This window comes from Chaetodon auriga, chromosome 23, assembly GCF_051107435.1.
Source record: "Chaetodon auriga isolate fChaAug3 chromosome 23, fChaAug3.hap1, whole genome shotgun sequence".
Taxonomy (NCBI): Eukaryota; Metazoa; Chordata; class Actinopteri; order Chaetodontiformes; family Chaetodontidae; genus Chaetodon; species Chaetodon auriga.
In genome coordinates, this window is record NC_135096.1 from 3,253,003 (window position 1) to 3,273,086 (window position 20,084).

At 43.0% G+C, this 20,084-nt stretch overlaps 2 protein-coding genes across 2 annotated transcripts in view; both read right to left on the bottom strand.

Annotated features, from left to right (window-relative positions):
- The window catches only part of LOC143316079 (uncharacterized), a 317,818-nt gene that overhangs the window by 16,030 nt on the left and 281,704 nt on the right, over positions 1 to 20,084 (bottom strand). The window lies entirely within an intron of this gene.
- LOC143316277 (uncharacterized) lies at positions 1,530 to 2,599 on the bottom strand. The gene is made up of 4 exons (XM_076724156.1): positions 2,361 to 2,599; positions 2,080 to 2,269; positions 1,829 to 1,894; positions 1,530 to 1,693 (listed from the first exon to the last, which is right to left on the bottom strand). The coding sequence occupies exons 1-4, from the start codon at positions 2,544 to 2,546 to the stop codon at positions 1,530 to 1,532; spliced, it is 606 nt and encodes a 201-aa protein (XP_076580271.1). The 5' UTR covers positions 2,547 to 2,599.

Here is a 20,084-nt window from a genome sequence, read left to right on the forward strand (position 1 = left end):
TTTTTTCTTAATTGTTTTTGTTAAAAGAGGAACGACTGAGTCCAGCGTTGACTTCAGATTGCTGTTAAAATTGTCAACGATAAAATCACAGGGTGCTGGTTAAATCTCTGCAGGAGTGCTCTGTAAAATCTGGATAAAATTTGCAGCCACTTCAGGAGTTAGGTAGTGTTTCCTCACAGAACCAAAGCACCCCAGATGAAAAAGATCAAGTCTGCTGACCAGAAACAGGAGTTCAACAAGCGTTCCTCCAAGATGCTCCAACCAAGCTCCACACTTGATGCATTCAACTTTCTGCATGGCACCATAAGAAAGGTAGAATGTGCAGGAGGATTAGAGTTACCCACTGCAGTGACTGTCAACCACAGTACAGTACATACAGTTATTTACGTTTTGTATTGAGTTGGACAAGAAGACAGATGCTGATCTTATGTCTGTAAGTATGTTGACTTGGCTTGGCATTTGTCTCACACACACACTCTTTGTGAGTGTTTAGATTGAGCAGGATAAATTTGCACTGCTGTATTTATTTGATAGTATGTGTGACGTATGCAAGAGAAAACAGGCCATCCTCAATAGATTATACTGAAACACACTGCTTACCTCAAGACTTGAAACAAAATCTACCCATGATGCATTGCACCATTCTGACACCATGACAAAGATGGAATGTGCAGGAGGTTTAGAGTTAGTCACTGCAGTGACTGTCAGCAATGTGCTAGGCTGTGCATAATGTACTATGATAATCAGTTGACAGTTGCTGCTCAGCCAGAAACAGGAGCTCAACAAGCATCCCTCCAAGATGCTCCAACCAAGCTCAACCTTTGATGTATTTCAGTGACTATATAGGGACTGTACATAAGCCAACTCTCAAATCAGTAGTGAGATTGATTACCGCATGAGTCAAGGACACTCTTATCAGGACAACCAGAAAGCACTGATGTTTGCACAGAACAATATCGAAATGGCCAAGAATATCCTGCGCGAGTTTGTCTCTGTTCCCTCCACCGTGCATGTTCTTACATGAGCGTGTTACCTCAATGTCATCACTACTCATCCTGCCTCCAGACTATGGCACCTCTGCATATCCCCAAGAGGCTCCTCTTTCCTATGATGAGAGCTGCAACACATGAAGACATTCAACTGTGCATATGATGCACAACCTAGCCCAGTCTCCTCCCATGATGCATTGCACCTTTCTGGCACCATAAGAAAGGTGGAATGTGCAGGAGGGTTAGACTGTGCATACACAAACTCTACATTTGATGCATTTCACCTTTCTACATAGCACCAAAGGTGGAATGTGCACGAGAGTTGAAGTTAGTCACTGCAATAACTGTCAACCGCCCACCCCATGATGCATTGCAACTTTCTGGCACACTGTGCCTATGATGCACCACCTGCACGGAGACTAGACTCTGACTCTGAGGAAAGGTGGTAACAACAAGCTGATAAAGATCTTCCATCGGGAGGGGAAGTACGGCTTCTCCGACCCTTTGACCTTCAGCTCGGTGGTGGAGCTGATCAACGAATTACTGCCACGAGTTGCTGGCCCAGCCCGGTCTCCAAACACCTGCAGGATCAGGTGGTGAAGGAGGACAGTGTCGAAGCTGTGGGCAAGAAGCTCCACGAGTATCACCTGCAGTACCAGCTAGGCTGTCACTGTATGGAGAACTGACATCTGAAGGCTTGTTAGCTGTAAGACACAAAAAAAAATGAAAAAACAATATTAGATTTCTTCAGCTGAATCAAATTCAACTACAAGGTCACTCAATGACTGCAGACCACCACCAAGTTCAATCATGGATTTGAACACATTTCCAAAACTTACAGAAAGCCTGCGGGGAACTCCAGGTGGCCATGGCTGCTCGGTTTTCAGTGTCTGGACTGTCAATTTCTGCAAAAATAGAACACTTTCCTTGGTATGTAGTTTTTAAGTGTAATGACATCAACCTTTTTGAAACGAAAACAATCAAGACCATCTTACAGAATGACTTGTGTTTGTAAAAGCCCAATAATCTTCATTAAACTTGTGAAGATGTATCAAAAGTGTAAAAATGTAAAAAATGAGTTGGGTTTTACCTCTTTCTTTGCTTCCTGAGATTGATGAGCTATAGCCGTCTGAGGAGCAATCTAAAATAACAGTTGAGTCACTTGAATCATCTGTGTCACGTCGCACACGGCGCTTCTTTGTATGAGCCCCATCTGGACTGGTCTTTTGAGGGGACCTCACATTTTGCAGTCTTTTGTATGGCTGTGCATACACTGTGACCTGTGACAGACCATTTAATTCCTTTGAACAGCTGAAACAATGCCAAGTATGAAATACCATGGCGACTAAGTGGATGCCTTTCAACACTTACCCATGAAGTCTTCTTGCTGCCTTTGTCCTGTAGCATGGGGTAGTACTGTACTATTCTCTTGGCCATAGCTGTGACCTCTGGTTTTGATGGGTATCTGTCTGATTCTCCATCACCTCTTGCCCTCAGGATTGCAGTCATACTGGTCATGGTGTTCCAGATGAGTCGGCATCTAAGGTACTTTGACATTTCAAAGTTGCCCTGCTCGTCTTTTTTGCCAACTCAAAGTATTGTTTTCAGACTTGTTCAAGTTCAGAGTCAGTGTGCAACACATATTCTGGGAAAGACAACTTGACAACCTTTTCTGGGGTCATGCACTTTGCAGGATACTCGTTCACAGGAGTGGTTGTCTGTGGCAAGGGTGACTCATTAAAAGAAGTAATACTGTCCTTTGAGTGAGAGTCTTCTCTGCCAGATTCCTGTAAAATCAAAAACCAACAAATAAAAAATACAACCAAATGGTAACGGCAACATTTCATTGTTAATTGTGTACATTAAGAATGAGGTTCCATTTGTTAGCCTCATTCAGAAACTGACCTCATCCAAATCATCATGACAGGCACGCCAGACTGCTTTTCTCCGAAAGAAGTTTTCTGGGCCTGGGAAAAGATCCCGCAGGTCTTCACGAGACAGGGTGTTCAGTTACACACGTTAATATACATAAGCAATTATTTTACATGCACACATTTTATCTAAAACCACACACTGTGAAAAAATATTTAAGAACAACAAGTTTTTGATAATATCTGGTCTTTATTTGATCCAAAGCTCAATCTACGTTAACCTTAGCCTTCAAAGTCGATCTAGCAATGTCATCTAGTTGGTCCATGCTCGTAACCTAGCTAATGATAGCAAGCTAGCTTTGAGCTCCCCTCGCCAGTTGGATCAGTCTGGCAGCAAAACGTCACAATACATACTTAACACTTTTTTAAAAAAAAACACGTATAACGTTAAAAACTATATGGTATTTTCACCCAAAGTTGTGAAAATCGTATTAATGTACTTACAATTGTGCACTGCTTCAACCCCCTCGGTACTATGCGCACCTACTACGTTTTTCATTAACGGCCGACAAGCAACGCGGTGGTAGTCTCAGGTTAATGATGTCATAATCCGTCGACGGAGTTGTAGTTCGTAGGTCGTCAGCGTTTAACTTAGAAAATTAAATTCAGGCTCAAAGATAGTGACAGTGGTGTTGCACAGTAAGGAATATCATGATAAACAAAATGTGTAACTGTCATAAATGTCTGTTGGCCTCCAAATTTATTTCCGCGAAATTCAACAAACCTCCGGTCTGCCTACAAAAATACGTCATCACTGCGGCGCGGCGGTGCTGAGGTATTTAAACAAGAAATGAAACAAGCCGGCGATAAATGTGCTGCTGCTTATTTGTAAGACAACTTGGAGACCTGTACTACCACTCGAGACAGCTGGGTCCCTAAAGATAAGCTGAGCTTCGGTAAGTATTGCATTTAACTTTTGTGCACATACGTATAATGTTATCGTCCTTTGAGGTGTACCACGAAGCGTGATGGTGATGATAAATTATTAATGCGATTTAAGCACTTGATGTTCATTGCTGACTGTAACTCATCCTTAAAAAAAAAATAGAAAAACTTGTCTTCCTTTTATCAATGCAGCTGTTTTCTGATATAAATTGGTGATTTTCCAATAAAATGCATTTACTTGAATCCAGTGAAGTTTATCTCTTAAATCAAGATTATGTATCTTCTACAAATGACACCTCAGCTTGAAAAATGTATGAAATGTTCAATGAAGCTTGTTTCTTGTAAAATACAACTCAAAACAAGATCATTTCAAGATTGTTTGACTTAACAAGATATTTAAGATGCATTGTCTTAAAACAAGTCCCTCCATCTTACTGAAATGTTACTTGTAAAGTGAATTCATCTTAAATCAAGTGGGATGAGACATTTTGACTAAAAATAAGACTAATAAACTTTGTAAGATTTTCACCATATTCACCATATTGTCCTTTTCATTCTACTCCAGCCAGGTGAGGACCCTGTGCTTTACCTGGAAAAGCGGCCTCTCTCCTCACCGGTGCTGATCTTTGATGGAACAGTCGACATTGTCGCTGTGGGAAACGTTCCAGTGAGCACCCTCCCCCAGGAGGATGTCTGGGAAGGGTTGTTGGTGTTAATGGCATACTGCTGCACTTTGCACTTGACATACCCAAAACATGTTGCAACGCTCCTCTCTGTCATTCAAACCGAGGTAGCTGGTGATGTCATCCATGACCAAGATGCCACTAGCACAAATAAGAAAGCAACAGCTGAATGGAAATCATTCATTGAAAAATAGGTGAATGCAGCATTGCTGTCAGGACAGTTGTGCTGTGCTTGTTTTGGATCGCAGCACCTTTCAATAGTTTGTTTTGCTCTGACTTGACCAGCTGCTCTGCACATTTTGTGCAGCGTCTTATGGTTATTTGCTGAAATGCCTCACCAGGGGTCCCACACATCCTTAAAAGGTTATATTTATATTTTCTAGCGGTCTCAAATGTTATATGGCGCTTTAAGTGAGTCAGGTTGACCATTTTGTGATTTCTATTATTCGTTTTTAGTGGATCATCTTGTTTTGGCATTTACAGTGTGTGTGTGTGATTTCTGTGCCAAATTAATTTGGTCTTTGTTTGGGCCACAAAAAAAATCTTAAAATGCCTTAATTCCGATTTTAAGATTGTGGAACAACCCTGACACAGTGTTGATGGTGTAGTTATTAATCCTGAGAGTTAAATAAACGTTGGTGCTTATCATACATGCAGTCCTGGTTGTGATTTCAGTAGAGTCAGTCGAGATGTATAATCTTAGAATAAGGTCGGGTTTTAAGTTTTTGGGTTTAGTTTTAATATGGATTTAGGTTTATTTCAAGAAAAAACAACTTCGATCAAGACACAATCTAATCATACTGCACTAGTACTGAGTAATCTTCACTTAAATTACTAATGTTTTTATTGTTTTTAAACCTTGATCTGCTAAAAATGAGAAAATAAAAAATGAAACAAAAATTATTTGCTTATATTTAGTATTTTTCACTTATTATTAAGTTTGATTTCAAGGATTTTGACCTAAAAATCAGCATTTTCAGCTTATTTTAATCCTTTTACATACTCACCTGGGAAAACTTATTTCCAGATTTAAAAATCTTGTTTCAAGGTTTCTTATCAAGTAAAATTTCCCTGCTCCATGGACGGGTAATTTCACTAGTTTCAAGTAATTTTCTTCTCAAATGTAGTGTTTATATCTTATATTTGGACTAACCTTTTCTGCAGTGCACTGGGTTTGAGGTTTGGAGACCACATTTGAAAGTGGGAGCTCTTGCTGTCACGACCGCAACTTCCACACTCCCCCACTCGAGACGTCAGCACCACTGACGGTGAGGACGGAGAGGCGCCAGGTTTTCTGCTGTCGCCGAACCGCTGTCAGGAAGTTCCTCTGAGCTCCAGAACTCAGGGCTGGTGATCTGTACCTGCCGTCAAACTGATCATCACTCGGATCACTCTTACTGTTATTATGTGGATTTGTTTGTGCAATGCCCGTGGAGGTATCAATATTGTCTTTATTGTTGCTATGGAAACCAATGACCTCCCTCAAGCCCTGAGCTCAGTGGAATGTTGATGTCATCTCTGATGGATCAAAGCCACTTTGTGACGTATCAAAGGAGTGGACCAGGGCTTTGGAACACAGGTCCTTATATGGATGAGGTTTCACTCCAGGTGTTCCTGGATTGACCTGAGAGCTCATACAGGATTCACATGAGGATTTTGTTGAATTCACTTTGATTTTACTACTTTCCAAGTGTTTTCACGCAGATGTTTTGAGGTGTGGGAGATTTTTCAAGAGGCTTTGTGGGTTGGTCAGTGGTTGCAATGGTTTAAAAGAGATTTTACTGGAGGATTAGTGCTTTCACTGGGTTTGAGGTTTGGAGACCACATTTCAACTCAGTGGGAGCAATGTCCGTCCAGGTATTTTGCATGACACAGTGAGGACACCTGCCTCTCCATCTGTACACACTCATTTCCTATCAATGTGTGTTGGTACCTCAGCATCTTTCCTGGTGTTCTTGTCCTTTCTTCTCTCATAGGTTCCCGTGGATCATGGCTGTGCATGTAATGTGGATGATGGACATGGTCCTCTCATGTTTATGTCCCAGTTTTATACTAGGCTGACAGTAAGTTGTTTTAGTGATTTATAAGGATTTAGTGGTTATTAAGTGTCTCACTCTTTTGGGTTGACAGGTAGATGTTTATCTATGACTTTCAAAAGTTGTGTGAGGTACAGACACTCTTGGATGGTAGCGGCAAGTGCAATGTACTCTGACTCACACCTGGACAGCCTCGGTTGGCTGCTTTTTGGTTGTCCATGACACTAAAGTGCTGCCCTTGTATATGCTTATACAATAACCTGATGTGCTTTGTCTATCATTGACATCAGCAGCCCAATTCATGTCACTGTATGCTTGTTTATCCAGGTTCTCATCACTTTTCCTGTAGCACAACTCTTTGTTAGTTGTGCCTTTGAGATACCTCAGTATATGCTTAACCGTACCCCATTGCTGTGTAGTAGGTTCAGTAACGTACTGTGACAATTTGCTTATACAACACAACTCAAATCAGGTCTGGTCCAGACAGTCAAACAGATGAGGCTTCCTACTGCCTCTCTGTATCTTGTGTCATTATTCATCAGTGCTGCATCATCCGTGTAGTTCAGTTTTTGTTCACACGGTGTGGATCTAGGTTTACAATCCTGCATGTTGAACCTCTCCAGGAGTTTTTCAACATACTTTGTCTGTGACATTGTTACACAGTTGTCACTCTGGTTAAAATCAGTGCCAAGAAAATATCTGAGTTTGCCCAAACCCTTCATTTTGAACCTTGCTGTAAGCATGTCTTTCACAAGCTGCAATGCATTTTCATCACTTGCTGCAATGATTAGGTCATCATTCCAAATAACCATGATCACCTTATCATGTTCTGTTTCCCTTGCATAAACACAGTGGTCAGCCTGGTTCTGTACAAACTTGATTTGGGTTAGATAGTCATGCAAAACCTTGTTCCAATTCCTGCCTGATTGTTTTAGCCCATACAGTGACCTCTCTAGCTTACACACCAACTTTTCATTTGTGTGAGATTTCACCTCGTACCCCTCTGGCTGTTCCATGTAAATCTCACAGTCTATTGGTGCATTTAAGTAGGCTGTTTTTTCATCCATTTGCTGCAAAATCAAATTTTCTTGCTGTTTTCTGCATCAGCACTCTGATACTAGTCAAGTTAGCTGTAGGAGAAAATGTCTCCTCATCATCTACACCCATCTTTTGACTGTATCCCTTAGCAACATATCGGGCCTTGTGTTTCTCAGATCCATCAAGATTGTTTTTAATAGCATACACCCATCTACCCCCCACTGCTTTCTTTCTGGACTTGATCAGTCTCGTCATCAGACACATATTTAGACATTCTACAATCTGTGTATCTGTCTGGCATCCTTCTCTCTCTCGAAGGGTAACACCTGGGCTCAGGCTCACACTTGACCTCTACTGGCTGTGGTTGGTGGCGGCTCACTCCAGGCTGGTGGCTCACTTCAGGATTATGTTCTAGTGAGACATGGTGATCTGGACTTTTGGACTTGGACTGAACAAAGTCATCTACAGGTGTTAAGTTAGTCTGTGTCTGCTGACCTCCACCTGTTTTAGCCACAAATTTTACCACCCTGCACTTCTGCAGTTTTTTAGTGTCAGGAAAGTAGACAATGTATTCTGGACTGTTTTTGTCATACCCGATGAAAACACCCTTTTCACACCTTGGATCTAATTTTCTTTTGTCTTGTTTTTAAGCAAAACACTCCAACCCAAACCTCTGCGTTCTATGCAGGTTCGGCTGTCTGCCTGTCAGTGCTTGGATTGGTGTCTGCTTTGTGCGTTTATTAAAACATCTGTTCCTCTCCACAGCAGCAGTCTGGACTGCATAAGTCCACAGTTGTTTTGGCAGATTACTTTCAATCAACATGCACCGTGCCATATCAAGAAGTGTGCGCCAATTGCGCTCAGCAGTGCCATTCTGGTGAGGAGAGTAAGGTGCTGATGTCTCATGTCTAATCCCATGTTTAATGAGTAGAGCCTGGTAACCTTTTCCTGTGTATTCAGAACCATTGTCAGATCTGAAACACTTGATCTTGCCGTATGGGGCTGTGTCAGCTACAAACTTCTCTGTAGCTTTTTAAGAAATACACAAACACTGTACTGGAAAAGACATCAGTGAATGAAAGTGCATATCTGTGACCATCTCTGGACTCTGGGTGGATCGGTCCTGCCAAATCTGTGCGTACTAGCTCTGGAGGTGTTTTAGCTCTCATATCAGGGTCTCTGTTTCTGGTTTGGAAAAATTTCCCAGAGTGCACACTTCACAATGTGGAGGTTTGTTTGTTGGACCTTTAATTTTCATGCCATCAGCAACACTTTGTAACCTCTGAATGTCATCATAGTTGCAGTGCCCCAGAATCTCATGCCATGTCTGCATATCAAAACATCCCCTGCAATGGTCATCACATTCATCATCATCATCATCATTATTTACTGTGTGAAAATAATATGATCTGTCACGTACCTGAATGTGTTTCGTACCGTCTCTGTGGATCAGAACGTCCTTCCCTTTCTTGAAGATCACGGTGGCTCCGCTGGCAGTGGCTTCTTTCACCGAGAAAATGTCTTGTGGATAGGATGGGATGTACAGAGCTGCCTCAGCGTGGTGTTCAGATGTCTGCCTCTGCTGTCAATCAGACAGACCTCTGCATCGCCGCAGTGCTCTGCCACCCCCTTGCACCTCGTGCCTTCAGCCAGCTCCACGCAGTGTGTATCGGCCTGGAACTCCTCATCAAACCTGTTGAACTTGGCGAGATCTGTGATCATATGCGATGTTGCCCCGCAGTTGACCATCAGACCCCTCACGTTGACACCTGCTGCGTCGTCTCGGTCTCTCCGCTGTTTCCTTCTGCAGGTGGTGTCCCGGTGTGCGGTGCTCCTGCAGTGACTGCGCCACAACTCTCGCTGGCAGGCTCTGACCAGGTGTCCCTTCAGGCCGCATTTGAAGCACGCCAGGTCCACTGCTGCTGCTTCTCGGTCACCTGCGCTGGCAGGTCTCCCTCTCTGCTGCTGCATGTGTGCCTTCATCACGTTGTCATCTGTTGCTGCAGCCCACATGTTCTGTGTCCTCGTAGCTGTGTAGCTTTGTTTTAAACTTGGCAAAAGATACGGTCTCAGCACGCTGTGCAATATGAACCGCAAATGGTTTGAAGGACTCAGGCAGCCCCTTCAGAACCATAACGTCACTTAACGTTTCTCCAACATTTCTCAAAGCGGTGATTGCGATCTCAGCGCGGATCACATATTCAGTCACACTTTCACTGTCTGACTTTTGAAGTGATGTCAGTTCTGTATAAAGATTGATTATGCATGGCTTTCCTTTACCTTGGAAATAGTCCCTTTAAATCTTCAGAGCTTCTCGCCCGTCGTCTACTGCCTCTCGCATTACCAGCGATAGACTTTTGTCATCCAAGAACTGAATAAGTTCTGCATATGCCTCGGCATTCTTGGCTGCGTCCACTGGCAGCTCCTCTGCGTCTTCCGTTTCGGTGTCATTTAAAACGATGTTTTTCATGCCCTGCAGAAGAAGGTGGCCCAAATATTTCGTCTCCCATAGTTCGTAATTCTTTTCGTCTCCGTCAAACAGGAGCGGAGACCAGCAGCTTGTGTCTGCGATTCTTCTTCTCATGGTGCTAACAGCATCTAATCATCGCACATGGTGGAAACACGCTAAACTGTCTCTGGATTACTCTGGGCCCATAACCTGTTGACAGAGTAGGGCTATACAGCGGCACAGCATTGTCAACCCAGAAGTTAGAAAAAAAAGCACCGTAGACAAGGAGAAATGAATCAGAGACGCTCTGCTGTTTCCCAGGTCACCTACACACAACTGAACTCAGCTGCGGGTGCGAGACTTTTATTAAACACGCCCACAATGGATATCAGACAGCTGCAATCAATCAGTCCTCAATCAACTCAAACACTCAATAAACATAACATAACATTAAGTTTGCCCATCATAAACACAAAATAATAAATGAACATTTAATAATTGGGAGCACCGACTCAACATATGCACATAGAAGTAATCACTCACTTTAAATTGGGGATTGGATTGCAAGTCGTGTGCATGTACCTTTGCCTTTTTCCTCTCCAAAATCCTTAAAGGCCAAGCCCTTCCAATTCTGCTCAGCGACTGAGCAGATGAGGAGGTTGTTGTCCTCAATTTGTTGTTGAGGGGGAACCTCGGCCTTCACAAGGTCATCGACAGTGGGTCTGTTTGATGTCCACGCTGTCTCCTTGTCCAGTGTCTTCTGTGTTCGGGCTGCTTGAGGGGGGTTGCCTTTCCTGTAAATCTGTAAATGGAATGAGCTGTACCATGGAGTACAAAAAGGTGAGTGAGCAGCATAACAGTTATATATATATTATATATATTATATAGAAATATTATATATTATTATTATATATATTATATAGAAAAGGTGTGCATGGGAAAAAAAATGATGCAATACAACTGCCTCCATTAACAAGACATGCACAATGCTTCCACAGTATGTATTGACTCCACTGCCTAAGTTGGAGATCCCTCCACTTGTGGTAGTAAGGCCGGTAGTGTAGAAAACCAGCCTTTGTACATTGGTCTTTTAAAGGCGGGTCACCAGTCAGTGTTACAGAGAAGGCCCTGCAATAAGCATCCCAGTCCTGCAGGGATGCGGGTGTGTGTAGACCAATTCGACAGCAGTTCAACACAACGAATGAAACAAAAACAGCTGCAATGTGTCCTCGTCTGTTTAATTGCTATGAGTCAAATCAAAGCCTTGAAAGATTCATAGAGCATGCTTTTGATGTAGTAATACTGATTACTCACTTTGACTTCAGCCGTTGTAAATCTGATGCAGGGTTGGACAATGGGACCCCACCTTCTCCAAGGAAGAACTTGCCCTGGTCCGTCTTGTCTCCATCTTGCTGTTTAAGGGAAAACGGCCTGATGTTGTTGAAGAAGCATTCCAAAAACTCCAGAGAAACAAAGAAAAAATAATGAACTTCTTTCCCTGTCAGTTGGTGCTCCAACAGCAGGATAACCTCACAGTAGTGTCTGAAAGATGTGACTGCAGTGTTGGGGATGTAATCGCCGCTGATTAGTTTTTGGTGGATATAATCAACATCCCTCTGTACAGCAGTAAGGACATCCTTCTTTTGAGACCTGTTGCAAAAGTCACTGAGGTAACACAGTGTAGAAAAGCTGTATATATCAGCATACCTCTCAGTTGGCTGAACTGTTGGGCACATTTGAGGAGTGTTGGTGACTATAAATCCTCGACTCTGAAGGTGAAGGCATAGGCTGACACAAGACGCTGGATCTCTGCAATACTCCTCGAGCTCTGAGAAGTCCCAAACTCTGCCCTCTCTGACAAATAAGTTCTGGGAGGCAATTGCTCTGGATGCTTCTTGCTCCCTTTCCTCTTGCGTGTTGGTTTTCATACACACCCTCTTCAGATGCGTTGGGCGGTGGCCTATGATGTTTTGTAACCCTAAATGTCTGACCGACACATCACTAATTCCTCTGCTTGTTCCACTGTTATAATAAATAGCGGCGCAACTTGGTGGGCGTTATCCTGCTAATTTCTGTGTGGTGTGTGAGCGTGACAACAGGTTGAAATGCCTGAAATGTCTAATTTCTCATAAAAATGCATTAAGACACACAGAATATGCTTAAAATATTGACTTTTTGAAGAGCTGACGGGGCCGCATCTTACCTTTCCATCTTCCAACTCCTGGAAAGTTTTAGCCCACCCTACACAGCATCACTTGTTGATCACGCACCCTCTTAGCCAACATGGGACATGGGACCAAGACTGGCGTGTTCAGTGCCCCCGAATTAGGGGGCGCACATTTCAGGCCATTGATGTGTTGTTGATGTGTGTTTTTCTTTGTGTTGGTGTGAGTGCAGCTGCTTATGCACACTGGAGCAGGTCCCTGCTCACACAGGGACGACAAAGGATCCAAGGTAGGTGAAACAGTAGGTAAGAGTAAATTGTTTATTGATGAATGCATGTTTTTATTGTTGTTGTTTGTGAATAAACTAAACTGCTAGACAGCATAATTGTGTTAGACATGGCGTTTTATTATTATTGTTATTAGGAGATCAATGTAATTAAAAAGTAAATATTAATAAAGTAATAACAGTAACAGTAAAGGTTCAAAATCAAAGCACACACCAAGCAATGAAATAACATTGGAAATCAAAACAACAGAGAATAAAAAGATTTGACAGGTGAGGAAATAAAACAAACCTGAAAAAGGGTGGGTCTCTTTGTCTGTCACGGCACATACAGCTGGTTAATCTAGTGTGTTTTCCTGATTTCTATCATTCAGAAATCTCTTAGGAGCTGGCTCCAGAGGACTCGCGGAGTCTGTCCCAGCTGCCAAGCCTTATCATTTGTCTCCATCTACTGGTCAACAGTCCAAACTACAGCCTCAGTCTTTTGGCCGATCCTGCTTTTGCGACTGAGCGTCTCTCTGTCATTCTCTCTGTCTGTCTGTATCTCCCTCTTTCTCCCTCCCTCTCTGTATGTGTAATTGAACAATAATGAGTGATAACTGTATGAATCGTATTTATTCAAAGTCACAATGTTTTTCATTAAAAGTTAAATGAACTGTCAAGATGATATTGTGATTTCAAAGTAATAAAATCTCGATGAAATACCACTTCAGGCTTAGGTACAAAACACACAAAGACACGCACAAGCAAACAACAAACTGTGACAAATCTCAACTGAACAACTTTCTAAATTGATTAAGAACACACACTAATCACTGCAAAAGAACACGTCAACAACAACATGTTTTTTCGAAGAGTGTTATGAACAGAACTGTAATTGTGAACAATAGTTTGATGAACAATTTCCAATGAACAGTGAACATAAGCTATAAATCTAGATGCAATACCACTTCAGGCTTGCTGGGTCGAAGGACAGAGGATGTCACACTTTGTACAGACTGTAAAGTCCATTGGGGCGATGTAAATTGTGATTTTGGGCTGTACAAATAAACCTGACTTCTTTTTCTTTTTCTTCTTTTCTTCTCCTCCTTCTTTTATGTATTCAACATCGTGTAAGTTGTGGACTCTTTAGTCTGGTCTCAGTGATCATAGGGACTCTCCAGATCGGCTCTATCCTGCACAGCTTCCTCCTGCCTGACCAAACAAGAGTAAACTCTGCTGGGCAGAGCCAATCTGGAGAGCGCCTATGATCACTGAGACATACAAGCCTCCACGCCACGTCAAGGCAGAGTCCATGTGGAGGGTCTTTTTTTTTTCTATTTTTTACTTTTGTTTGTTTTTGTTCTTTCTTGTTTTTAAATGTATATAGACTATACACTGTCCGGGGAATCATCTTCTTCCTCTCGCTCCAGCTGAACTCATTCATTCATTCATCTTCTATACCCGTGGGGGGCTGGAGCCTATTCCAGCTAGCAATGGGCGAGAGGCAGTCGATCGCAGGGCAACATAGACAGACACACAGACAGATAACCACTCACACTCACTCTCACACCTACGGACAATTTAGAGTCACCAATTAACCTAATGAGCATGTTTTTGGTCTGTGGGAGGAAGCCGGAGTGCCCGGAGAGAAGCTGCATGCACGGGAAGAACATGCAAACTTCACACAGAAAGGCCCTGCCCGACCCGGGGATCGAACCAGCGACCTCCTTGCTGTGAGGCATGCGCACTACCTGCTGCCACCGTGCCGCCGTCCAGCTGAACTCTCAGGTGTAATGCATGTTCACAGCCAAATCCTGAGTGTGGTCCATGCAGCTCCCGTCAGCGGCTACCGGAGGGGACGACGACAGACAGACAGGCAGACACAGACAATGCGGTTAGGATGAGGCAACATGAGGGGAGGTGGCGAATCAGAGGCAGGTTAAGGTCAAAGGTCAAGTGGGAATAAGACTACCTTTAGGTTCGGTTCCAGGTCCAGATCCAGCTGCAGGGTCAGACAGGAGGCTGGGGAGACGAGGGAGGGTGGGTGGACGAGACAGCCGAGGACAGAGGACATCCGGAGCAGCCAGGAGTTTGTCTGCAAGAGAATGACAAAAGAGTAGCATGCAGCATCATCCCATCAACATTTTATATCTTGTATCGTTTTTCCAAATATGTTTGTAACCCAATAAGGTCTTGGCTAAACTCGAATTCAACTGAGTGAACAACCCGACAACGCCACCCTGGGAATACATCATGTTATTAATTATTACTTTGACCACACAGGTAAGATTCACAAAGAATTAACAGAGACGTGGTTTTGAGTTGACGAAAAGAGTTTTCTTTTGTTTTTAATCTCCTTCTGTGATGCAAAACATCACAAACAATATGACATAAAAGAACATAAAACTGAAGGAAGATTGTTCAGTGTCTCGGCTTCAGTGATTTTTAAATAATTAAAAACATACTAAGATGAAGAACCTAAAAAAAATATAAAATAGGAAGGTGGAGGGCTTGACTGAAAAAAAAAAGGAAAAACACAAAGGTGTCACACTTTTAGGTTGGCATTAAAATAAAACACTGCAAACAAAGCACACTAAAATATAAAAGAACACACAAGGGAATAAATAAGTCAAATCACACAGCCACCTTTTACACGGTAAAGCACAAGGCCACCTCTGTATGAATCAGCCAGTTTTAAAATGTAGTTACACAAAAACAAGCCTCACAACCCTAAAACAAGCTACAATCTTTGGTAAAATGTAAAACCAATTAAGAATATACTGAAAAATATAAATAATAAATGATAAATAGACTAAAATCACTGAATAAAACCTCGCACTTAAACCCAATAAAAGAAATTAAAAACTCAGGTGAGTTTCAACAAGCACAAAGCAGCAGTGGCAGTCACTGCTGCAAAGACACAAACACAGGTTAGACAATCTTGCTGTCTGTGCGTTGCTCACTGAAACACTACAACAATAGTAAAATTACCTTGGCTGTACAACACCCGATCAACGCTCAAGTTGACAGACAGAGAGAGAGAGAGAGAGAGAGAGAGAGAGAGAGAGAGAGAGAGAGAGAGAGATCGGCTGGCGCGCCGCTACACGCATTTATGTGCCGCTAATGGTGCTGATTAGGAGCCTCGCTGCACGTGCGTGACCGGAAGAAGCGGGGACGTTACTGTTAGAATACAGCGGTGGTGGGGCAGACCTAACCTGCCGGTTACATATAGAATGTATCCAACACCTACTCTGCTCTGTCCAGCATTAGTGTTTCATAGGCTGCTCTATTCAAATATGCTGCAATGAAAAAAAGCACAGGACTAATGGATCACACTGACATGAACAGACAGACAGACAGACAGACAGACAGACAGACAGACAGACAGGGACAAAGGTCAAAGCTCTAGGTGTTAAAGGAGTATCTCATTGTTCTTTAGTAGTGGGTCCTAGACTTCAACACAGATAAACTGTTGTGTCCGTAGTCACTTGTCTCCATCTAGTGGACAAAACAAGCCATTGCACCCACCTTAGGAAGTAACAACGACCATCAGTCCTACACTTACAAACCATTAAAAAACAGTGATTTTGACCTCAAATCAAATGGAAATGCAATCAGTGGAACCCAACGACTATTGTTAGCAGAAGTAAAGTGTTTTTTTTGTTTGTTTGTTTGTTCTATTCCACAAAGGACCGAGTGGCCGAAGGTTTTCTTTCTAGCCGAGCAGCAGCACAACAGACGCAATTCAATTCAATTCAATTAAATATTCCTTTATTTGTCCCGCGAGGGGAAATTCCAGAATACAGCAGCATCAGTCAAGATTAATATAAGAAGTGCATGCAAATTAGAAACAAAAACAGTATATACAAAAGAGTGAGGATTTTAAATAAAAATAAAAGAAAGAAATTGTAAAAAAAATTGTAAGAAATTGTAGATAGTATTTACAGACTGTTATGTACATGTTTTATTGCACAGCTTATTGTCCAGACTATTGCACTGATTACTTGGAGCAGTTTTTATTGTACAGTCTGACAGCTGCAGGAATGACCTGCGATACCGCTCTTTCACACACTTTGGATGTAGCATCCTGTCACTGATGGAGCTCCTCAGTGCAGTGAGTGTGTTCTGGAGGGGGTGGGAGTCATTGTCTGTCATGGAGGACAGCTTGGCTGTCATCCTCCTCCCCCCCACCTCCTCCACCAGTTCCAGAGGGCATCCCAGGATAGAGCTGGCCTTCCTGATAAGTTTGTCCAGCCTCTTCCTGTCAGCGATTGTGATGTTGCTCCCCCAGCAGACTACACCATAGAAAATGGCAGAGGCTGCAACAGAGTCATAGAAGGTCTTCAGGAGTGCCCCACGCACCCCAAAAGACCCAAGTACAATAATCAGATATACGTTACAGAATATAATTGGTCAGTTCCCAAGGCCTGGGCATACCATATCTTGTTCTGGACATGTGATAAACAACCTGTATGAGGGTGTGTTGTGTGAAGCGCGTATCTAAATGCAATGGACATCACAAACAGAGAAGAGGAGACAAGACTGTCGACAACCAGAGTGCCACCTGCCTTTTTGTTATGAGAAGTGGAGAAGTGGCTCTCACCAGTCATGTTATCCTTACGACTCTAGGCTATGAAAGACATTCATGTAGGTTAAAGATCATGGGATGAAAACATGAGATGACCTTAAAGGGCCTCATTTATAAAACTTGCTTACGCACAAAACGGGGCTTGAAAGTTGCGTACGCAACTTCCGACGCAAAGGTTGTGATTTATAAAAATAAACTTAGCGTGAGAATGTGCGCACCGGTACGCCAACTTTGATGCTTGCGTACGAATATTTTGGAGACAGGGGGAACTGGCGGTGCAGATGGTGAGGTGGTGAATTGAAGCCAGATTGATCTCATACATTTAATGTCATCACATATCAGACTTATAGAGCCGCGTAATCATAAACACCCAAGTCTGCAGTGTTATAGATGTGTTCCTTTAGTGAGCCGTTAGGCCTACTACTGTATGCACAATATTCATATATCATACTTCCATCTTCAAATGATACAGAGCGGTGGATGGCACTGATGGATTAGTATTAATTGTGACAAGGTGTGTAACAATCATTCAATTTGCTGAGTAAGCATATAAATAGTGCGGTGACACTCGTGCGTAATGCTGCACAATGGATGCGCTGGCACTGCTGGAAGATCACGCAAATGGTAGGATCAGGATGGAGAGAAGTTTTAGGGACCACGGAGATTTCCTGGCCCATGATGATGACTGGCTAATAAGCCGATTTAGATTCCCTAGAGCGGTGCTCTTGGATCTATGTGCTGAACTGGGCCCAGTGTTAGATAGACCCACCCGCCGGAACCGTGCCATCCCGGTGCATATCCAGGTGCTGACCACTCTGGGGTTTCTGGCGACTGGCTCCTTTCAGTGGGAATTAGCCGACAGGTAAGTGTTTGATATGATTAATATTATATAATGTTCATTGTCTGTCTAAAGCCCCTTTTGGGTATGATATAATTCAGTTAAATTATGTCCTTAGGTCTGGGATATCGCAGCCATCCCTCAGCGCCATAATGCCAGCCGTTTTGGATGGCATTATAAAAATGACCAGTCGATACATCAGGTTTCCTTACACTGTGGGTGAACAGGCCAACATTAAAAGGCAATTTGCAGCAATGTCCGGTTTCCCAAATGTAATCGGCGCAATTGACTGCACTCACATTGCTATAAGGGCTCCGAGTGACAATGAATTTGCTTATGTGAACCGAAAAAATGTGCATTCACTCAATGTACAAATTATTTGTACCTCGGACATGATCTTGACCAATGTAGTGGCACGGTGGCCTGGGTCAACACACTTCTTTTTCATTTCTGCCACAGACTCTGTGGCACTGGAACTATTCACTGCGGTGACGACGTGCTGCCGCTCATTTTTTTTATTTTATTAATGACGCCACTACTGTGACCACCAAACAAAATAGCCTTTCTGGCCTCCACCTCACCCACAAGCACCTCGATTTCAGTCTCCCGTTTCTTTTTCTTTTCTCTGCCATGATCGAACGTAAAATGCCATGGATCAGCAGGCATATTTATATGCAAAGACATTCATGAGGTACTTTGCATTGACCATTCGTGGCAAAATGTGGGTGTGTCGGGGGCAGGATGTGAGGTGAATCCACCTGCGCAATCTTCCAGGTGGAGTGTGATTTATAAAGGGAAAATTGCGTGCAGGTGTGAGTACGCACGGTTTTATAAATCCGAATATTTTTTGGCGTACGCCATTTTCAGCTTTTGGGCGTACGCACACTTTTAGTCTGGATTCTACGTAATGTTTTATAAATGAGGCCGCTGGTCACTGACCAGGTGAGCCTGTGAAGCTCAGTGTGATGCTGCCCTCTGGTGGCTGCAGCAGTCTGTGCTGCTGATGGTTTGTGTGGATTTTCTTTGTGATGGTTGACTTTGAAGAGTTGCTGCTGGATGTTGATGTTTGTCTTCTTTCTGTTCATGAAGCTTTATTGAAACAGGAGTCCGTCTCTGCTGGTCTTTAACTGGAACATCTTCAAATATCCTCACAGCTTCACACCATGTTTTCATTGGTTTGAAGAAAACTGTGTTGAAAGCTCAGTCGCAGGCAGAAATGAGCACATCCAGAGTTTTTTAAGACGCGGATTGATTTTCTCTTCAGTTCCTGAAATGAATCCAGTGTGAACCATCAGAAATAAAGACAGACTTGCTGCAGCGTTAATGTAAATGATTCAAGTATCAATAAAGGTCAAATGTGTCAGCGATGGCCAGAACTTTAGAGTCAAACCACTGCCACTGTCCTCCTGGCCTGCTGTCTGGCTCTGGCATCATGCAGAACCCTCAGTGGGGGGACAGTGGGCCATCAGAGTTTGTGGTCGGGGACCTCTCACACCTGGTGTAGAAGGTGTTGAGTTCCTCAGCTGCTCTGGAGGACGGGCTGATAGCAGGACCTTTCTTCTTGTGGGCAGTGATGGTCCTGAGGTTCCAGACGGCTGCTGGTTCTGGTCTTGGTGCTTGAATCAGCTCTGAGTTCACTGAGCTGTTTGGTGAAGCAGGGCTTGTGGTTTTGGACCTCATGATGGTTTTGGTTGTGAGGCAGACCTGCTGACAGAAGCTGATATTTGTTGTTGTTGTCGTCCGGATTATGGGATGGAAAAGCACGAGCAGCTGAAATTTTCCTCAGATGTGATGAAGTTCTTTTAAAAATGTCAGATTGACAAACTGATCAGAGGCTCATGTTGAAGTCGTCGATTGTACGACCAGATGTAAAACGCAGGAACAGCAGGAACAGCAGCAACACTCATCCAGTGAAACTTAAAGCCATGAGTGTGTTTGTCGTGGTGCATGCTGGGAAGCGTCCCTGACAATGTCCACTCACACAAACTGCAGTTTATCGTCTCATATGTACTTCAGCATGTTTTTGTTTCCAGACTACAGTAAAATCAGTGATTTTAGTCTCTTCAGAACAAAAAATGTTCATTGAATTATTGGATTGTTTGACTTTTTCAGTTGTGTTTGATACCAGAGAATAACTTGATTTGATCTCAGTAACTAACACTCAGTTAAAGTGATCTCAGGTTTTAAAGCTCACTAAAGACACTTCCTGCAGCCCAG